The following is a 22,266-nucleotide window of genomic DNA, read 5'->3' as shown; positions in this document are numbered from 1 at the left end:
GATGCTATGATGTTTTTTTTGCGGGGAATTTCAGAGAGCTTTATTAAGTAAAGGCATTCGCTGGACAATCAGCCAGAAGGCTGCTAATCAGGACGCTGGGAGTGGAATCCAGCCAGCTTTCGGTCACATTAAACGTACATGCACGCTGCAGGACCATTAGCGGTTCTTATTACATGAGAAATAGTGAAAGACAAAAGGCTAACAAAGAGCTCTCTAATTTCAGCAACTATTGGTGCTACTATCGACCGACCGATGTAGCCAAGGGTCCAAAGGTTTACTGCCTCAAGACAGTCGGATTTCAGTTGCACATGCAAAAAGCCTCAAAGCTTGGCAAAGATGACTCCTTCACGTTAGCGCGAGCACCTCAACAATGAAAGGGTCCGTCGTCCCCAATTGGGGTTTGCACCATGCACCCCAATTAGGGTTTGCACCATGCACCCAGGAAGGCCGAGGAGGAACGAGCAACACCCCCCAATCTGGCCAAACCAGCATCAAACTGTATTGCCGAGGATGCTATGATGTTTGACCAGTCAACAGAGTAGAATACTATACAATGAACCGGTGACCGTATAATCATCTCAAGTCGTATATAATGACCGTGTTGATCGTATTCTTAAGTACAATGATCAAAATGAGCTTTTGACACAAGTACAATGACCACGGATGCATTTTACTTTTAGCTTATAAGCTCAGCCATTCTACTCCCTCCGGTCCTTTTTACTTTGCATATTAGAATTCTTTGGAGTCAAATTTCACAAAGTTTGACCATATTTATATGAAAAAATATCAACATCTGCCATGCTAAAGTTATATAATATGAAACTTTTAAGTCATGACACATCTAGTGGTATTGCAGATTGTGAATGTTGGCACTTTTTTTTTAAAGTTGGTCAAACTTTACGAGGCTTGATTTCAATTAAATCTTATATGCGAACTAAAAAGGACCGGAGGGAGTACTTTCTTTAAGAAAATGCAGGACAGTGACCTTTTGGAAATTCTTAAAAAATAAACACAACCTACATAGGTTTCACAAAATTATGCCCTAGGCAACAGTTTGTCACACGGCAAACGTGTACTAGATAAGCCTCAGAAGTTCAAATCATGCACTTGTGATCAGAAGTTCGCTGCAGTAATTCTACCAGAAATGGCAGTCTTATCGACCCACTGAGACTACAGTTGACAATACATTGATGTCTAAGTACATCAGCATCTCGAAAGATAAGATACTCAAGCAGTACATAAAATTATATTCTACATCACATATATATCTCCATGCCAAGTATCTTGGAAGACTGGCAGAGGGGGCAGAAGCTCAGCTTGCTCTCGCACTCTTTGCACAGGCAAAGATGCCGGCAGGGCAGCAAGAGCATGCACGCCTCGCTTGATTTACAGACCCTGCAGGCCGTCAAATCCTTGGGGTGATTGTTCTCCTTGGGCATCAGCTGCAGATTGACAGCCCCGCCGTTGCAGCAGGATGCCGTATCGTCCACCTCGCTGTCGCCGCAGCCTTCTTTGAAGTCCTTGCTCTGATGGGCACATACCTGCTCCAGGTTGTACTTCAGTGCGCTGATCATGCTCTCGTTGTACTTAGCTCGTTGCTGCCACGCACCAACTTCCCCTGCCATTTGTTTAATCTGGTCCTCGAGTTCCAGGTTCCTTTTGTTGATGTTCTGCACTTCTGACTCTTTATCGCGTATTTTTCGGAGGATCTTGTCTTCAACAGAGGCCAGCGCTTCAAACTGCTTTGCCTGAACTTTCTCCAATATAGACTGCCTCATGCGCTCACTCTGCCAGTTAAACCATTTTTGTCAGAAAAAACTACAATACTTTCAAGCATCGAAGCAAGATTTCTTTTTAACAGTACAGATTGTGATGACACCAGGGATGAAGTTCGACCCAAACCCTACTAAGCATAGTCCTAACTAGAAACAAATTCTGGGTCGTAGAACTGAATGCTACTTGTTTAACAGCACTGGCAATACTTGCTTAGCCCTCGCTCGTTTCGAGTGTATCTTTTCTTCCGATGTTCCACTAACTCTTTTGCTGTCTCTCGTTTCTTTTGGAAAAATGGAAAGGTTTCTTATTATCATGGAATAAATGAATTCGTACAACTATTATTTAATTCGCGAGGTGTGATTGCTCACGGGTCAGACCGCCAGAAAAACTTTATTTTGACATCGATCATATAGCTGTCAACAGAAAGTCAGCAACTCAACTAAGCACATGTGACAAAAGCTTCTCTTCTTTGTTTAGTTTACATATAATAAGCCCATACCCTCTCTTTCTCCTTTTCTGTCCACTTTGATAATAAAAACATCATGTGGTAGCAAAATAAAAGCAAGCTCTAGGTTCCTATTATTAGCAATTACTCCCTCTGTAAACTAATTTAAGACGTTTTAGATCACTACTTTAGTAATCTAAAACGTCTTATATTACTCCCTCCGTCTCATAATGTAAGACGTTTTTTGACACTACACTAGTGTCAAAAAACGTCCTATATTATGGGACGGAGGGAGTAGTTTACAGAGGGAGTATTTCATAAAATAACTTAATAATAGAGTTTTATAAGAGCCAAGAAGTGAAGAAACTCAATGCTGATAAAAAATGTAATTTATTATTAAATGGATAATCTGACCAGTATTAAAGGACGAAAATTGAGATAAAACAACACAAGTTTGTCCCATCAACTGAAAGAGAGGGTCTAGGAACATAGCTACTGCTCAAAAGACCTTTGTTCAATAGTTATTTCATCGAATGAAATTTGTCTTGCGGTTCTCTGTCTTTAAGCAAGGAGAGGACCTAGAGTACACTAACAGGCAGGCCGTATAAACTGTACATATGTCTGATTGAATTTCTTGTAATACTCCATCCCATTTGTTGCAGCCCAGGTGCACATGTGTAGTGGAGGTGGTGGTGGGTTAGCCCCACACTGGGAAGTTACTATGGACTGCACCAGCATATTAATGCTTGAGGACCCAAATGTAGTAACTATGGGGTGATCCTTTTCGGCAAAGCAAGGATGAAAACCCAAGAGCTGTGTCACATGTGTAGACCCCTCCCGCATGGTGGTGCAGGGGATGCGGTTCGGTGAGTTTTGGGCCCTTGGATCATGTTCCATGCCAACATGCAAGCACTTCATCCCTGGACCACATCTATCAGAATGCTACACATCTACTGCACATCAGGTTTGATCTGGTCCAGGAGTAATTAGGGAAAGTGGATGCAAGATTGGGGGAGCATAACATGAGGGAATTTCTTCGGTATCCATCTAACAAAACTGACACAGACAAGACAAGTGGTTACTAAGAGGCGACGGCAGAATCTACACTAGTGGCAATCATTGAAGTTTACATGGATCCAAATCTGGCTACAGAACATTGTATTAATTTCTACAAACAACAACAACAACAACAACAAAGCCTTTAGTCCCAAACAAGTTGGGGTAGGCTAGAGGTGAAACCCATAAGATCTCGCAACCAACTCATGGCTCTGGCACATGGATAGCAAGCTTCCACGCACCCCTGTCCATAGCTAGCTCTTTGGCTACAGAACATTTGTATTAATTTCTCTCTGACCAAATTATTGAAAAGATAAAACTGGGCCTCCAACAGCTAAGAATGCAGGAGGAAGTAAGTGGAATTTCATGTTGAATCATCCAGAGTTCCTGGAGGCTGTAGTCCAAGTCTATCAAATGTTTGCTTGGTCAGTGAATGCATGGGTCAGCATGATCCGATAGATCATTCTCCCTCTTGTTAAGAGCAACTCTAGCAAATCCGCTATATCCTCGCCGGCCCGTATAATTCCGGCGGTTTTACAGTTTTCCGCATTTTTTCAGCCCGAACAGGTCCGCTAAAAGTCCGCTGGCCCATTAAAATTTACAGGCAGCCCACAAATCCGCCCGTCCGCCGCTATATGTACGGGGTCGGGGGCTTTTTAGGGTTCGTGTCCTGGATAAGCTCCGCCACAATCCGCCCCCTCCGTCGTCTCCTTTCCTTTCTCAGGCGAGCAATTAGCCACGCGTTTCTTTCCCTTTCTTGCGGATCCATGGCCGGTGGTGCTCGTGGGCATGGCGGCAGTGGCGGGTCACCGCCGCGCAAGCTCGCCCGGCACAATGCAGAGGCCGGCAGCTCCAGCCGGTCTGTCGTCGAGCCATGGCGTTCCAAGCAGGCGCGCAAACGGGGCCGCCTCTCCCGCAGCGGTGGGCGGAGCGCGTGGGCCGGTTTCAACGAGCTCTACGAGGTGCTTTCCCCGCACACCAAGAGGTTCCAGGAGGTGGATGCGGAGCTCCTCCCCGCGGAGCACACGGCGGCGGTCGGAGAAGAAGGCACCGCCAACAGGCTCGTCGCCGCAAAGGAAGACCATGCCTACGCCACGCTTGCCGCAAGTTGGCGGAGAAGTTCTACCTCGGCCTCGATGATTGAGCCGGCAACCCAGAGTTTCGAATACTTAAACTTAAAGGAAGGGCGGTTAGAACAAAGCAAGGGATGACACTTCCAATGCGCGAAATCCGTTTCAAGGTTTAATTTGTAGTTTCATCTACTCCCTCTATCCCAAGATAAGTGACTCAACTTTATACTAACTTTCCACTATAGTTAGTACAAAGTTGAGTCACTTAATTTGGGACGGAGGGAGTATGTTTTAGCTAAGTACGAACTCCGGTTTTGTTGGAACTTTGTGGCGCGAATCTGGTGTTTAAATTTGCAGTGTGAACTTTAGCAGATCTGTTCTGCCGGGACCTTCGAGTTCCCACAAAATCATTTTAGGGTAAAACAATTTTGCAGTACCGATTTATACAGGATCTGCTAGAGTTGCTCTAATATGAGCACCAGCAAGGCAGCAACGCCTGCAGAAGATACACCAGCAGCAGATGCCACCTCAGACATGGAACTGTAGTTAAAAAGGCATGCCTAGTCGATAGCAAAACTCCTACTGCTTAATTGCGCTTAAGCATGCACTTTGGTCAGAAAAGCGCAAGGTGGTGGCAACAGACAATTAAAACCTATCGGTGTTTTAAATTTGTGTGGAAGCATGTATGCACGAGTCCCATTGCCTCCTCCGACCTGTATTCAGGTCTGCTCCATCTGCTTGGTTCGGTACAACTGCAAATTAAGACGAGAGCTTCTGTTTTACTCGGGTATTGGTACCTGTTAGGTTCCTGGGGACTGACCCCAAGCTGCAGACAGTAGATCATGTACTCACCGTAGCTGAGTGTTCAGATCTCATTTGGGATTCCAATGTTGGACTGGGATTCAGATGGTCGAGTACATTGCTGCTAGTGTGGTGTAACGGAGCCAACCGAAAGGCAAATGGAAGAGGAGTTTGAGCTTTTGGTGGTGTTTAATTGAACCACAAGATTTGGGTGGTACCAATGATATTTACCCAGTTTTTTCTTCATTAATATTTCACCGTTCTTATGTTTAAGACTCACAAGATTTATTTAAACGGCATACCATGAGAATTCACTCATGAGAGCTACCAGTAATCGAGAATCGTCGCATGCCTTAATAAGAAAATAAGAAACCTGCAACATTAGAAAAGTGAAGTGAAGAGACTATCTATATGTGCCCTTCACCTGCAGAGACTATATTGACCTGACAAAGTGAACGCTTCACTAATTACCCCAACAAACCTTCGTCAACTGATAAAAAGACAGCATGTAAAGCATAGAACGGATTGCACAACTCAAATCGCCCAAAGGAAAAGGTTCGAGAGCACGTGACCTGGGCCCTGATGAAGCGGTCCATATCAGCATCTAGACGCTGGACCTCACGGGAGATGTCGTCGTCCAGCATCGGCAGCAGGAGCAGCGGCGAATCGCCCGAGGAGTTCCCTGCGCCAGCGCCGCCGCCGCCATGGCGCCTGTCCTCCAGAGAGAGCGCCAGGCCCGTCGACACCGCCGAGCCCGTCTGCAGGAAATCGATGGACGACATCTGCGAGTTCTCCCCCAGCAGCTCCTGCTCCCTCGGCTGCCTCCACCCCATACCCGCCGCAGCCGTCAGCCCCGCCGCGTCCACTACTACACAGAACGCAGCAAAATCCAATGAAATTTCAATTCCAATCCCTCGAAAATCAGCGTCAATTCAATTGGATTTTCGAAAGACGAATGGGGAGATTCGCGGGCGGGGGGGGGGGGGGGGGGGGGCGCTTACTCTGTGGCTGCCGGGCCTGGTCCGGGAAAGCGGGCGGCGCGTTGAAGAAGGCGAGAGGCGCCGGGATCTGTCCATCGATCGGCACCGGCAGCGCGTTCCTGCCGAAATTTCACGGGCATTAGGAAGGGGATTTTAGCGCGACTCGTCTTACCGCAGGAAAACGGACGGAGAAATGGCACGGGGCCGAAATTGAGATGGGGCACCTGAAGGAGAGGGGCGCCGGCGGTTGCTGCTGCTGCTGCGGTGGCGGCGCCGCGGGGTGGGGCTGCTGGAGGTGGTGGTGGGAGAAGAAGGCCATGGCGAGAGGAAGGTGCGCGAGAGGGGAAAGGGGCAGGTCGCCTCGTCGGAAAGGGAGGAGAGAGAAGGCGGAATTGGGCTCTGTACTGAGTGCCGGCAAATAGTGTGATTTGGGTTTGGTTTACTTCAAGTAGATGTGCAGTTGACATGTGGGGTCATGAACCTTGGAGCCCACATGTCGGTTCGATATTTCTGCGTTCCCCGTGCTTCATTAGATTTTGAGATGTATTTTGTTGTAAAGCCCTTCGTATTGTTCCTAAATCTACTATTTTCCCTCAATATATACTCCCTCCGTTCCTGAATATAGGTCTTTTTAAAAGATTTTAATATGGACTATATATTGAATCTCACTCTAAAATCCGTCTATATACATACGTATCTAATCCATATTGTAATCTCTAAAAAAACTTATATTTAAAAATAGAGGGTACGCACACAAGTTATTGCGTTGTATTCGTATAGACAATATTTACAGGATTCAATGAATGTAAAATCAAAGAGAAAAACAAAGTTTGATGCAGATGTATTTTCGCACAAAAAGCACAACAATTTGTGCACAAAGAGATAAAGCACGACACATAATCTTTCCCCCTTTTTGATTTGTGTGTTGTAGAGGAGGTCGTGATAGATGGCTAGAATATATGAAACATAGCTTTGCTTTCATTTCAAATTAGAAGGGTTTGGCGCGCTTTGTCGCTTGTTGGTGTTGTTGGATTTTATAACTTTTTTTCTCTCTCTGTTTCAAAATATAATGTGTATTATATTTTTTAAGTCAAATCTCTTTAAGTTTGACCAAATTCATAGAGAAATATATCAATATCCATGATATAAAATTGCTACCATTAGATTCATCATGAAATGAATTTTCATATTTTAATTATTTAGTATTGTTGGTGTCGATATTTTAGGCTTTAAACTTGGTCAAAGTTTAAATTTTAGTCTTTTCAAGAAACTAATATACCTTATATTTTGGAAATGAGGGAGTATTTGGTTTGGCAAGTGAGGGAAATGATGGAGTGTGATTTCCTTTTATCACGACGCGGTGTTTTGGTGTAGCTTCGCGGTGTGTTTCTGTATTATCTGCTAATAAATTCATACTTATGTGGAAAAAGTTATGCGCCCCTGACTACATGTACTATATTGGTGCTACAGTATCGCATGTTAGCGCTTATTTTTTTCTGGGTGGTGAGGGGGTGCGCGGGGTTGATATGTTTTTATAGGTCAGTTGTTGTCGATTGATTTGAACAATCAATGACCCGATCAAAATCATGAACTAAATCCAAAATTGAATATCTCAATCAACAAGAAAGCTTCAAAATTAGGGAGCGTAGTGAATTAAAAAATTAAATAAGAAAGTTCCTTGAAATTTTTTGACCTGGTCAAAATCGGGTGATCCAATTATAAATTGAAGACTTCAGATGATATGAGGCCTTAAAAATTAGGGAGCATAGTGAATAGGAAGCATAGTAAATTAAAATAATTGAACAAGAGAGCTCCTTGAGAAATAATTGACCGGGTCAAAATCGGATGACTCAATTCTAAATTGGAGGCCTCAATTGACTATGAAGCCTAAAACATTGGCAAGCATTGTGGATTAAATATTAGAGAGCATAGTGAATAGGAAGCATAGTTAATTAAAAGAATTGAATAAAAGAACTCCTTGAGAAATCGTTAACCCGGTCAAAATCGGTTGACCCAATACTAAATTGGAGACCTCAATTGACTATGATGCCTTAAAAATTAAGGGGTATATTGAATTAAAGGAATTAAATAAGAGAGCTCGTTGAGAAATCGTTGACCTGATCAAAATTGTGTGATCAAAATTCAAATTGGAGACCTCGATTGAATCAGAGGGCTCCAAACTTAGGGAGCTTAGTGTTATAAAAGAAAAGATTCTATAGTAGCCCAAAGGTGTTTCACCGAATTACTTCGTGGCTGTTATTGTAATACTATACAGAGAAAGAATTTTCTTTAATCACATGACTAGAGAAAATAGGATTAAGGTAACACGGATCATACCAGAAACCAAGAAAAATCCTTATTACAAAAAATAATAATTTTGGACGTTGCACCTAATTTTCCCAAAACTCAAAATTTTGGATATTTAAATGGTGCACTTTGGACGAGTGGTTCAGCTATAGGTTTTGCATTTTAGAATAGATAAATAGAAAACTAATAAAATCCTGAAACATTTTTTCTAGGGTTTCTTGAGAGAGGCGACCTGGAGGCGACTTGCACCCCCTCGAGCCACCAGTGTCGCTGCGGATTCCGTTGGCCTTTGTCGTCTACTGCGGTAGGGGGGATATGGGGGATCCCGGATCCAAATGTCTTGACCGTGTCTCGTAGAGTCTTCAAGTTCTTCGTTGTCGGTGGAGTTGGGCAACATCAACGATGGGAATAATTATTCCTCGACTTTTTCCATGTAGAAGTTGCATCGATGAGTCCATGGATGGTGTCAAACGTCGGGCACTTGGTCTGGTGTGATTAATGCTTGTTCACGACAGCGGCCACATGTGGAGGAGATGGTGTTGCCATGTTATTTTGTTCTCTAGGTCCATATCAATCCAATGAAGCTCAACCAGAGACGGCTTTGTCGAGGAACTTGTAAGGTTGTGTTCCCCTCCTTTGTCTGGTTGGAGTCGAGATTATCCTCTAGCCCTCATTTCCGACTTCTCCATGACGATGATTTACCCAATTCATGGGCACCATTGTCTTCTGGTCTACATAGATGACTTCCCGTCCAGTGCTTCTACAAGCTTATGGGTTTGAACCAGGTTACTCCGGTGAGACGGAGGCCTAGAGACGGTAATGATATTTTTTCATGACACATCATCTATGGATGCAGAAGGAACACAATGCTGATTTGGCAAGGACTTGCACGTAATTTCTTACTAACATAAGAAGGTTTCTTGTGAGGGATGATATTTAACATATGGCCTTTCAAAAATACTTGCTTGCTCTCGTAAAAAAAAGACTTGCTTGGCTCGTTTTACCAAAAAAAATAGGTTTATCGATAGAGTCCTATCCTGAAACCTGATATACGCATGAAGACACTAAAAACATGTCACTGTGAATTTTGAACTCAAAATATAAATGTATAATGTTAATCCAAACTTTTCATGCAGTGTTCTTATATACAGTAAAGAAGAAAAGCATGACATTGTGAAGAAAAATGACGATAAGAGCTTCACGCTATTCATTCAAATTTTAGACATACACCATGCAACTGAAATCCCTTCCCTATTACTCTAAAATCGGCTCTTAATGCAACATCCATATTAAACCACTCCAACAAACACCAATTTACTAAAAAAAGTATCTAACGAAATCGAAAGAAGTTCTTTTAGGATAAAACAAAAGGGTTCGCAAATAAAAGCGCTAGTGCCACAACTAGTCCATAAATTGTTAAAGCTTGCATAGAAGCTAGACTAAGGAATGAACCTAAAAAGACAAATTGTTGGATTATATCGAGGATGGATCATGTTCATTAGATCTTGACAATTGGGCCTATGAACAATTGAGTCCTTTGGTCAAATAACTCACCCCTCACTGAAATGATGTTTCTTGTTTCTTTGTGGAAAGACACATCCCTTAGTGAAAAATATCTTTTAATGGAAAGACAGTCTCTTGGTGAAATGACCTCTCTTCGTGGAAAGACATATTAGAAAAGAACGAAGGAAGCGGAAATGCCTAATGGAGCTCGAGCTCCATGGAGCCCTTTATTTGAAAAGTTCAAAATTAAAAAAATTAAGTTTCTAAAAATTCTGAAAAAATACTCATATACATATGGATGTACACTACTTCTCTACGAAGTTTCATGATGAAATACCTTTTTATGCGAGCTAGACAAAAATGACAAAACGGCGTATTTCTAATACATATGGAGTACTATTCACTATAAAATTACATGATTTTGGTTTTTTTGTACAGGGCACATAAAAATGTATTTCGCGATAAATTTCGCACACATCTACTATTCATCTATAAGTACTTGTATTTATTTTCAGACTCTTTTTTTAAATTAAAAGGTTGATTTTTGAATGTTTGAAAATTTCAGGCTCCATGGATCCTGAGAGCAAAAGATCCACTCTTCGAAAAAATCACGGCAATTATTAGATCAAAACATTACCAAATCTTGTGTATAACTTCCTGACTGATGCGACCACTGAAATTGCCTTAATTATGTGAGAAAAATATTGTACCAAAATTTAACATTTTTAGTTTGTTATGGACTTCAACGACATTTCAAATTTGTATTTTTAGGGAAACATTTGACCTTTGTAACTCTGTACTTAAAAGTGTAATTTTTATATAAATATTTCAAAATAAACATTTGTAGAACAGTTTAATAATTCCCTGTAGCAAAGCGTGGGGTTTACACCAGTTTCAAGAACCAAGTTATAGCCATTTTCCAGACACACCAATGTACAAAAGAGAAGTCATTGTTCATTCTCTAGCTGCAGACCTTACATGAATCGGTTGTTTTCTGAAACGAACCATCTTGGTCGAAAGTGCAAAGTTGTAGTGAGTACTGATCCCACTAGTCCAAAGTGCAATAGTGACAAAATACCAAAACTGAAGTGAAACAAACTCATCAAAAATTAAAACGAGGCACGGTCCATGCAATAGTTCTTTTATCAAATTGTTGGGAACCCATGACCTCATGGTCACAAGGCAGCAGCTTTACCACTGCGCCAAGGCTCCCCTTCATGAAACTGAGATAAAGAAAAAATATTATATAAATACTCTACAGGATCTCCACAAGAAATATTTCTATGGATTAAAACCTACAGAAATTGTAAGTAATTCAACCCATCGAGATTAGTTTTTTCCTTTTGAATTCAAAAATAAACGTTTCGGGTGGTTCCATAACCATTTATTATATCTGTATGTTTTGCAGAAGTCATGTTTCACAGGGGTTTTCTAGATCAGGACAAGATACAACCTTGGCTCTTAAGTTCCCGGCTTTCAACTCGACTACTCTATTGGGTTAATGGAAATACTATGTAAGGCAAAAGGCTTTTTAGGCCTTCTTGTTGGTCTCACTGGCACACATTGATCCATGTTATTTTTTGGGGTTGTGTCTATTTAGAGTTTGTTTAGGTTTGGTCCGCACCAAAACAATGCTTTGCGCCCAAGTGATGCTCATCAACACAATAGACCCCGCTCAAAAAAAAATAGACATAAAATGTTTGAGCATGAGCTGTTCACATGAACCATTTCAGCAAGTACAACATACCATCACTGTTTACAAAGGTACATCTAATTTTAGCATTCAAAGTTTGTTGACAAAGGCGATTTTGTTTCAAATTGCCTTAGGTACGATTAACATAAGGATATTAATTTACATAGTAAATTTTAGTTTCTTTGCTACGTGCTCCTTGGTCGAAGTCCAGGATATTAATTTACATAGTAAATTTTAGTTTCTTTGCTACGTGCTCCTTGGTCGAAGTCCAAACTTATCGTTATGGGGTTAAACTTCTGGTATGTAAGTAAATGATAAGGAGTAGGACAGCGGTTTGCTTGCTGACCCAACCGATATAAGAATCATGAACACTTTCCTCCTAGAACAGTTTCATTTTCAGTTTTTCTACTCTTGTTTTCAGTTGGAGTTTACAGGACTATCAGATAACCATGGTAAATTTCACGTTGTTCCAACTATTTCCTCGCTGAATTCGACAAATAGCAAACAATTCGTCAAGTCCAATCTCAACAGAATTACAAAGTAGACAGAAGGTATAGTAAATTCACATTGCACAACAGGAAACCAGTATAAGGATAAGATTTTGACTCCATCCAGGACAATTCAGTATGGCAAAGCGATGATGAATACAGTGTGCAAATCACATCAGAAACAAGCTATATATACTCGACATGCTAGACTCTTCACAGCGTCGCAATGATTTTGCTCTGCTGAAATTGAAATACGGTAGTTCTTCTGTCATTAATCATTGTTCTTTTGTTATTAGGATGTCATCCGCAGCAGGATCCACAAGCAGGGAGGGAACCTGAAATTAGAGAATTTGGCTCAGAAATCTCAAATCCACCATTCTGAACAAACAACAAAATCTGGAATTTCAGAAGATAGGACTTACTCTGATCGTTTGATCGGAGGTCAGATAGTGTGCGAGGACCGCGAGGGCCACCTCCGCCGCCGCCCCCACCACCATATGGACCCCCACCAGGACCTCCCCCACCAGGTCCACCATCCCACTTCTTACCACTACCATATCCTTTCTTATAGCTGTCTGTTTTCTCGATCTACAAGATAAGACGCGAGAATTATATTGTGTTTTAACTCATGGAAATATATGGGACAAAAGGCTAATTTGGCAACAATAAGATAATTCGAGCAGTTTAATTCTGATCACTTACAGAAAACATTGTGAGGAAGAACATTCTGATGAAGTTCACAATAGCCTTAAAGAAGTCAGGGATTATGCTTAGTCTCCAGATTGTCCGTTTGCCTTTCACAACACCTGGAAACACAAATGAGATTGATGGTCACAGTCCTACTTAAATGAAAGCCTACTCACATACATACGGACTTAAGATCAAAAGAAGTCGCATAATTATAGAAAACAATCAATGCCAGAAATGAATCCGAACAAATTCAACAACAATGCAATTACATGTACTCAAGGGTGAATTTCGCAACTTTGTGCATGCTAAAAAGTGATCAATCAATTTTCAAATACAACACTGTGAATGCTCCAAACTACATTTTGGCTTCAGGAAAAAGCCAAGGAGTGATCAAACGTGGCCAGGTGCCTCCAAAATGTCACCTCAAACTTGTTCTTAAACAAGACATGCCTCCAGGAACTGACGAATGAAACTGCTAGCACCAATTCATACGCTCTATAAGTGCAATATAACCCAAGAAATCACCCGGAAGTGAGTATGCTCCACTTAAAATCTTAAGTTACACCAAATGAACCAGTCTTCTTTTACTCTAAAATTGATTATAATGCAAAATCTTAATAAAGCCAAGTCAATTAACATTATATTCCCCCTGTAAAGAAATATAAGAGCGTTTAGATCACTACTTTAGTAATCTAAACGCTCTTATATTTCTTTACGGAGGGACCAAACACAATTAGCATGTCATCACTTAGGTCTTACATGCCTAACAGATGCTTTGATCACGGACCTTTCAGCTCACAGGGTTGAAGCTCATAATTTGCCAGAATTACTTCATGAAACAGTGTCCCTTAGGAAGACAAATTTGAGCAACACCTAAATAATCTAGAAATGCCGCTGTTAGTGGTATTAACACAATGAATCACCATCCTAGCAAAGTGTGGGTGATAATACTAGTATAACTCACAAACAGTACGCAAAGAAAACTAGCAATTGTTTACTTTGGTCCATTGAACTGTGGGCAGCTACCTGTTTCACTCAAACTAATTTCTAACGTCACTTATTTTCTTCAGTGACCCACAGAATGACACTAAGTGGCCGAGGTTCCACTACAAATTGGACTACTATGTGCACACACCAAATACAGAGACACTTACTTACGATGATTCAGTAAGGAATATCTCCATTAATCCATGAAATATCATAATAAGCTTGGACATCTCTAACACAAACTTTAAAAAATACGCCAGACATTTTTTATCTGTCTGCAGCCTTCCCTCTTTTTGGCAACAAATAAAGATGTATTTCTATCTTAGTGAACATATAAAACAATACTGAGGACTCGGCTATTTGGACCTAATCAACATGGAAAGAACTCATCCATTATGTGGGGTCTGGAATTGGTGGTAGTATGTAATGTAAAGGAATGCAACCACTAATGCATTAGTTACCAGTCTATGGAGGCCGCCTCTATGTCCTGCTACCTGGATATTTCTCACAAAATTCCGTTTGAACAGCAACGATAGTGAAGGACTGTTCATTTAGCAAGATCCCTTGCTCAGCACACAACTATTGGCAATCAGCCAATCTGGCTAGGTTTTTCCTTACACGTCTGAAAGCAAACATACAGTATGTGGCAACGAAGGAATCCACAAGATGATATTGTCCAAATGATTCCCATAAAATGCACTAGCTGTTGATGTTTTTCTAGAAAACTGAAATAGACAGACCAGCCTGCGGTGCCCGTTGCTGAACATGACCACAGGAATCATCTAGGTGAAATATTTGACGAATCGGGCAGGAGGAACGAACTCACGAGCACGAAATCACAGATCAAAACTTCCACGGTGGATATATAGATTATGAACAGATCTTACATGGAATCTACAGAATCGGAACACCGGATTACCTCTCTCGACGTAGGCCATGGTCGCGCTTGCGCTATCCGGATCGCCCCCTTGCCGCCCTCTTCGATGGAACTTAGGATGAAATTTTGGCCCGGGGTCCGGAGAGAAGAAATAGGAGAGGGGGAGGGACGAAGTGAGGAGGGGATTCGTGAACCTTCCTCGTCCTTCCGCGTGGGAAGACCTGACCTGACCAATGGGCTCGAGAGGGTTGCCGTGCTTGCCTCGTTTATTGGCTGTTGGCTCGTGGACCCGTGGACCCGGAAACTAGGGGTCGTGTGGGGTCACCTGTCAGTGGCTTCGTAGGTTCCTTATCGGTTAAGAGGGCACCACGTCATCTTGTGCTTTGTGAGCCGTTCGATGGATGATATGAGGCTGAAGATGAGCTCTTTACGCCGGACGTCCGGAACGAGTTTCTATCGGACGACTTCTCTTAGAGTGACCTAAAAAAACTCTAACGTGCCGACTCATTTCGCCAGCGTGTGTCTATTTAGATTAAAACAGACACAAAGTTGACTCAGCACGCCGATCTAAACGAACGCGCATCCATTTTTCATTCGTCGGGCGACCCATTCTAGGCCAAAATTTAGGTCTCATTGCGTCGGCGCGGACACAAGCCGGACGCGCGTGACGCCCACCTACTCCTCCCCCTTGCCCACCTGTCGGTTGCACATAGGACATTCTCTTCCTCCCATCGACAGCAAGCACCCGAGCGCCCTATCCCATTGTCGTCGCCGCCCAGTTTCGGTGCCCTCGCCAGCCGTCCGCACCAATATACCTCCCCCGCAGCACGCCACCGTCCAACGTCGTCGCCACCACCGCCGGGCTACCGCAGCTTCCCCCGATGTCGCCGCCAGCACCACCGCGTCCTCGGCTAGCTCCTTCGACGACAACGCCACGCTCGTCAGACGCCGCCAGGCCAGCTACCTGGTCCAGGGGAGGCGCGCGACACTTCGTCGGCCTACTTCTTCGATGACTCCCGCAAATTGTTCGACGGTTTGCTCGCAAGGTACAAACTGACTCCGCCGACGAGTTCTTTTTCCACAATTTCATTTGCGACTCGGATGATTCTTCATCCGACAATGAGGAGATGGTGACTGTTGTGTTGCTCGTCCATGACCACCTGAGTAGGCAGTGGCCGTTGTTCGGGGGCTCGATTCCGGGGCACACTCCGGCGTTGAATCCCAACGAGAGAGCGGTCATTTCTTTCTCTGGAAGGACTATTCCGAGACACCCTATAACACCCCTCCTTGTAAGAAGGAATGTTACCATCACAGAACACAAACCAAACCAAACCTGCTCGTGGGAAAAATCCGGCAGCACCTCCTTTGTATAGTCGGACATCCACGACAGGCAGTTGAGTAAACAGAGCATATATAATATCACAAGCGGAAACATTTAACAAGCTCATATAACCCATATAGAGCAAAGTGGTTGAGCCACAAACCGTTATGCTACACAAGAAGAAGAAAACATATGTTCCCAACACACACGGGTACCAGGTGGGAACTAACAAACTTCAATCCCACCTTGATAAGTAAACATAGTGATCTCAGAAACAAACAATGGCAAAGTTTATACACAACAAGTGGATCCTGGCTATCAAGAATCATGTACTAAAGTATGAGAGTTGTCATGATCAAGCTAGGTGAATGAAAGGGGTGTGTAATTTATGAGTGAACACCCATGGGAGCTACACCCTTCCCTACTACTTGCAAAGCCTCACGATGATGTACCTGAAACAAAGTCCACGAGAGGTGACTCCAGAGACCCAGCAAGTACACAACAAAGCATGTAATAAATTGGCTAGTAAGACCATGAAGATGAACCACGTGCTTGAACAAGTGATTGCTATACTCGAATCTACCATGTTTGGAATGACATGAGAAACCATGAAGAAATAATGCAACCAAATAAGACTGAGGACTTGGCTATGAGCTTTTGCCGGCAAGCTGAGGAGGTGCAACGTCTCACCTCACTCCTTTTCAACCCTCACCAAGTGAGAGGACCATAACATGAGGACGGACTCGAAGGACCATACGCTCGCAAAGCGAGGATCACTCCTTGAACTTGGAAGATTCACTCATGATGGATTTTTAATCAAGAAGAACAAAGAAGAAACAATCCCTATCACATACCAGTGGTATGCTATATTGAATCATACACTAGGGATTTGTATGTTCACCATTGCATGAATGTAAAAGAATTGTGTGAACATGAACATAATATAAAGAGAGTCATCTAGCCATCGTTGCCCAGTGTACTCGCCTCACCTGTTGCGAGGGAGGTGGTGCGAGGCTATCTCCCTGTGGATTGGTGATAACCCACAAGTATAGGGGATCGCAACAGTTTTTAAGGGTAGAGTATTGATACGTCCATTTTACATCATGTTTACCTACTGTTATTTTATAATGTTTTTATGCATAATAATTCTTTTTGGAGTAATTATAGTGCCTTTTCTCTCATAATGTGCAAGGTTCACACAAAGAGGGAGAATTCCGGCAGCTGGAAATCTGGACCTGAAAAAACTACGTCATGCTACCTATTCTGCACAACTCCAAATGAGCTGAAACTTCATGAGGAATTTTATGGAATAAATAAGAAATAATGGAGAAAATAGCTACCGGAGGGGGGCCACCTGGTGAGCACAAGACACCAGGGCGCGCCAGGCCCCCCAGGCACGCCCTAATGGGTTGTGCTCGGCCCAGCCCATCTCCGGTGCCCGTTTTCTGGTATATAAGTCATTTTGACCTAGAAAAAATAAGGAGGGGGCTTTCGGGACGAAGCGCCGCCGTCTCTAGGCGGAACTTGGGCAGGAGCACTTTTGCCCTCTGGCGGAGCGATTCCGCCAGGGGAACTTCCCTCCTGGAGGGAGAAATCGTCGTCCTCATCATCACCAACAACTCTCCCATCTTGGGGAGGGCAATCTCCATCAACATCTTCAACATCACCATCTCCTCTCAAACTCTAGTTCATCTCTTGTGTTCAATCTTTGTACCGGAACTATAGGTTGGTACTTGTGGGTGATTAGTAGTGTTGATTACATCATATAGTTAATTACTATATGGTTTATTTGGTGGAAGATTATATGTTCAGATCTATTATGCTATTTAATACCCCTCTGATCATGAGCATGATTAGGTCATGGGAGAAACCTTGTTGCAAGTAATCATGTGAATTTTATATGTGTTTGATATTTTGATAGTATGTATGTTATGATTCCCTTAGTGTTGTCATGTGAACGTCGACTACATGACACTTCATCATGTTTGGGCCTAATGGAATGCATTGTGGAGTAGTTATTAGATGATGGGTTGCGAGAGTGACAGAAGCTTAAACCCTAGTTTATGCGCTATTCCGTAAGGGACCGATTGGAACTAAAAGTTTAATGCTATGATTAGAATTTATTCTTAATACTTTTCTCATAGTTGCGGATGCTTACGAGGGGGTTAATCATAAGTAGGAGGTTTGTTCAAGTAAGAACAACACCTAATCACTGATCCACCCACATATCAAATTATCAAAGTAGCGAACACAAATCGAACCAACATGATGAAAGTGACTAGATGAAATTCCTGTGTACCCTCAAGAACGCTTTACTTATTATAAGAGATCTTTTTGGCCTGTCCTTTGCCTCAAAAGTATTGGGCTACCTTGCTGCACTTTTCTTACTATTATCATTATTTGCTCGTTACAAATTATCTTGCTATCAAACTACTCGTTACTCATAAATTCAGTGCTTGTAGAAAATACCTTGCTGAAAACCACTTGTCATTTCCTTTTGCTCCTCGTTGGGTTCGACACTCTTGCTTATCGAAAGGACTACGATTGATCCCCTGTACTTGTGGGTCATCAAGTATTCAACCCAAATTTATCGATTCGACACAAGGAGAGCCAAATAATATTCGCAAGTATTAGCAGTTGAGTTGTTAATTCAACCAAACCTGAAAGACTTAATATCTGCAGCAAGGTGATCAGTAGTAAAGTAGTATGATAGTAAATGTAACAGTAGTAGCAGAAACAGTAGCAATTTTGTAGTGATTGTAACAGCAGCAGCAGCGAAAGTAACTTAGTAAAGATCAATATGCGAAAAGCTTAGGCATTGGATCAACGATGGATAATTGTGTTGGATGGCATTCATCATGTAGCAGCTGTAACCTATAGCGACATAGAACTAGATCCCATTCATCAATGTGGTGTAGGCATGTATTCTGTATATAGTCATACATGCTTATGGAAAAGAACTTGCATGCCATCTTTTGTCCCACCCTCCCGTCGCAGCGGAGTCCATAAGGAAACTAAGGGATATTAAGGCCTCCTTTTAATAGAGAACCAGAACAAAGCATTATCATTTAGTGAATACATGAACTCCTCAAACTATGGTAATCACCGTAAAGAATCTCAATTATTGTCACCTTGGGGTATGCAGATCATAACTCGTAATACGTGCATATAACTGCAAGATAGGATCAAGAACTCAAATATATTCATGAAAACATAATAGGTTCAGATCTGAAATCATGGCACTTAGGCCCTGGTGACAAGCATTAAGCATAGCAAAGTCATGTCAACATCAATCTCAGAACATAGTGGATACTAGGGATCAAGCCCTAACAAAACTAACTCGATTACATGATAAATCTCATCCAACCCATCACCGTCCAGCAAGCCTACAAAGGAATTACTCACTCCTCGGCGACGAGCATCATCAAATAGGCGGTGAAGGAAGGTTGATGATGATGACGACGACGTATTCCATTCTCTGGAGCCCCGAACGGACTCTAGATCAGCCCTGCCGATGAAGAACAGGAGGTGGTGGCGGCTCCATATCGTAAAACACGACGATTCCTTCTCTTTGATTTTTTTCTTGGCAAATAGGTATATATGGAGTCAGAGTTAGGATTGCTGGAGGTCCAGGGGGCCCACAAGCTCGCTAGGCGCGCCCCCTGGGGGTGGGCGCCCCCCTGAGCTTGTGGCTCCTGGGTGGCCCCTGATACGTCTCCAACGTATCTATAATTTTTTATTGTTCCATGCTAATATATTATCTGTTTTGGATGTTTAATGTGCTTTAATATGCACTTTTATATTATTTTTGGGACTAACCTATTAACCGGAGGCCCAATGCCAGCTGCTGTTTTTTGCCTATTTCAGTGTTTCGCAGAAAAGGAATATCAAACGGAATCCAAACGGAATGAAACCTTCGCGAGGATCTTTTTTGGAACAAACACAATCCAGGAGACTTGGAGTGGAGGTCAAGGAAACAACGAGGCAGCCACGAGGTAGGGCGGCGCGCCCCCCACCCTCGTGTGCCCCTCGTAGCTCCACCAACCTACTTCTTTCGCCTATATACACTCTTATACCCTGAAAACATCCAGGGGAGCCACGAAACCACTTTTCCACCGCTGCAACCTTCTGTACCATGAGATCCCATCTGGGGACCTTTTCCGGTGATCTGCCGGAGGGGGATTTGATCACGGAGGGCTTCTACATCAACACCATATTGCCTCTCCGATGATGTGTGAGTAGTTTACCACAGACCTTCGGGTCCATAGTTATTAGCTAGATGGCTTCTTCTCTCTCTTTGGTTCTCAATACAAAGTTCTCCTCGATGTTCGTGGAGATCTATTCGATTTAATTCTTTTTGCAGTGTGTTTGCCGAGATCCGATGAATTGTGGGTTTATGATCAAGTTTATCTATGAACAATATTTGATTCTTCTATGAATTCTTATATGCATGATTTGATATCTTTGCAAGTCTCTTGGAATTATTAGTTTGGTTTGGCCTACTAGATTGATCTTTCTTGCAATGGGAGAAGTGCTTAGCTTTGGGTTCAATCTTCCGGTGCTCGATCCTAGTGACAGAAAGGGAACCGACACGTATTGTATTGTTGCCATCGAGGATAACAAGATGGGGTTTATATCATATTGCTTGAGTTTATCCCTCTACATCATGTCATCTTGCCTAATGCGTTACTCTGTTCTTATGAACTTAATACTCTAGATGCATGCTGGATAGCGGTCAATCTGTGGAGTAATAGTAGTAGATGCAGAATCGTTTCGGTCTACTTGACACGGACGTGATGCCTCTGTTTATGATCATGCCTAGATATTCTCACAACTATGCGCTTTTCTATCAATTTCTCGGCGGTAATTTGTTCACACACCGTAATATATGCTATCTTGAGAGAAGCCACTAGCGAAACCTATGGCCCCCAGGTCTACTTTACATCATATTATTTTCCTGTCAACTAGCAATTTCTATCGCCGTTTATTTTGCAATCTTTACTTTTCAATCTATACAACAAAAATATCAAAAATATTTATCTTATTATCTCTATCAGATCTCACTTTTGCAAGTGGCCGTGAAGGGATTGACAACTCCTTTATCGCGTTTGTTGCAAGGTTCTTATTTGTTTGTGCAGGTACTAGGCGACTTGCGTGTAGTCTCCTACTGGATTGATACCTTGGTTCTCAAAAACTGAGGGAAATACTTACCTACTTTGCTGCATCACCCTTTCCTCTTCAAGGGAAAACCAACACATGCTCAAGAGGTAGCAACAAGGATTTCTGGCGTCATTGCCGGGGAGATTTGCACCAAGTCAAGTCAAGATTTTATCCCCCGTCAACTAGCCATTTCTGGCGCTGTTGCCGGGGAGATCTACGCCAAGTTAAGACATACCAAGTACCCATCACAAACTCTTATCCCTCACATGACATTATTTGCCATTTGCCTCTTGTTTTCCTCTCCCCCACTTCAACCTTGCCATTTTATTCGCCTCTTTTCTGTTCCCCCTTTTTTCGTTCGCCTTCTTTCGCTTGCCTCTTGTGTGATTGTGTGTTGGATTGACTGTTTGTCACAATGGCTCAAGATAATACTAAATTATGTGACTTATCCAATACCAACAACAATGATTTTATTAGCACTCCGATTGCTCCTCTTACCGATGATGAATCTTGTGAAATTAATACTGCTTTGCTGAATCTTGTCATGAAAGATCAATTTGCTGGCCTTCCTAGTGAAGATGCCGCTACCCATCTAAACAGCTTCGTTGATTTGTGTGATATGCAAAAGAAGAAAGATGTGGATAATGGTATTGTTAAATTGAAGCTATTTCTGTTTTCGCTTAGAGATCGTGCTAAAACTTGGTTCTCTTCTTTGCCTAAAAATAGTATTGATTCATGGAATAAGTGCAAAGATGCTTTTATCTCTAAGTATTTTCCTCTCGCTAAGATCATCTCTCTTAGAAATGATATTATGAATTTTAAGCAACTTGATCATGAGCATGTTGCACAAGCTTGGGAGAGGATGAAATTAATGATACGTAATTGCCCTACACATGGTTTGAATTTATGGATGATCATACAGAATTTTTATGCTGGATTGAATTTTGCTTCTAGAAATCTTTTAGATTTGGCCGCGGGAGGAACTTTTATGGAAATCACTTTAGGAGAGGCTACTAAAATCCTAGATAATATTATGGTCAATTATTCTCAATGGCGCACCGAAAGATCTACTAGTAAAAAGGTTCATGCTATTGAAGAGATTAATGTTTTGA

At 42.4% G+C, this 22,266-nt stretch overlaps 2 protein-coding genes across 3 annotated transcripts; both read right to left on the bottom strand.

Annotated features, from left to right (window-relative positions):
* Positions 1 to 1,076: 1,076 nt before the first annotated feature.
* On the bottom strand, positions 1,077 to 6,537 carry LOC123085366 (probable BOI-related E3 ubiquitin-protein ligase 3). Of its 2 annotated transcripts, none has more exons than XM_044506990.1 (4): positions 6,353 to 6,537; positions 6,150 to 6,247; positions 5,721 to 6,016; positions 1,077 to 1,787 (listed from the first exon to the last, which is right to left on the bottom strand). In XM_044506990.1, the coding sequence occupies exons 1-4, from the start codon at positions 6,445 to 6,447 to the stop codon at positions 1,257 to 1,259; spliced, it is 1,020 nt and encodes a 339-aa protein (XP_044362925.1). In that variant the 5' UTR covers positions 6,448 to 6,537; the 3' UTR covers positions 1,077 to 1,256. The 2 variants fall into 2 exon arrangements, with proteins under 2 accessions (XP_044362925.1, XP_044362926.1); XM_044506991.1 differs by having other exon boundaries at positions 5,721 to 6,013.
* A 5,641-nt stretch (positions 6,538 to 12,178) lies between these two features.
* LOC123085364 (selenoprotein K homolog) lies at positions 12,179 to 14,947 on the bottom strand. Its single transcript, XM_044506989.1, has 4 exons — positions 14,716 to 14,947; positions 12,822 to 12,925; positions 12,542 to 12,707; positions 12,179 to 12,454 (listed from the first exon to the last, which is right to left on the bottom strand). Exons 1-4 carry the CDS (start codon positions 14,732 to 14,734, stop codon positions 12,420 to 12,422), a joined length of 324 nt encoding a protein of 107 aa, XP_044362924.1. The 5' UTR covers positions 14,735 to 14,947; the 3' UTR covers positions 12,179 to 12,419.
* Positions 14,948 to 22,266: the final 7,319 nt, after the last annotated feature.

This window comes from Triticum aestivum, chromosome 4A (assembly GCF_018294505.1).
Source record: "Triticum aestivum cultivar Chinese Spring chromosome 4A, IWGSC CS RefSeq v2.1, whole genome shotgun sequence".
Lineage (NCBI taxonomy): Eukaryota > Viridiplantae > Streptophyta > Magnoliopsida > Poales > Poaceae > Triticum > Triticum aestivum.
The sequence above is the reverse complement of the archived record's forward strand: the minus strand, read 5'-3'. Positions and strand labels throughout refer to the sequence as shown.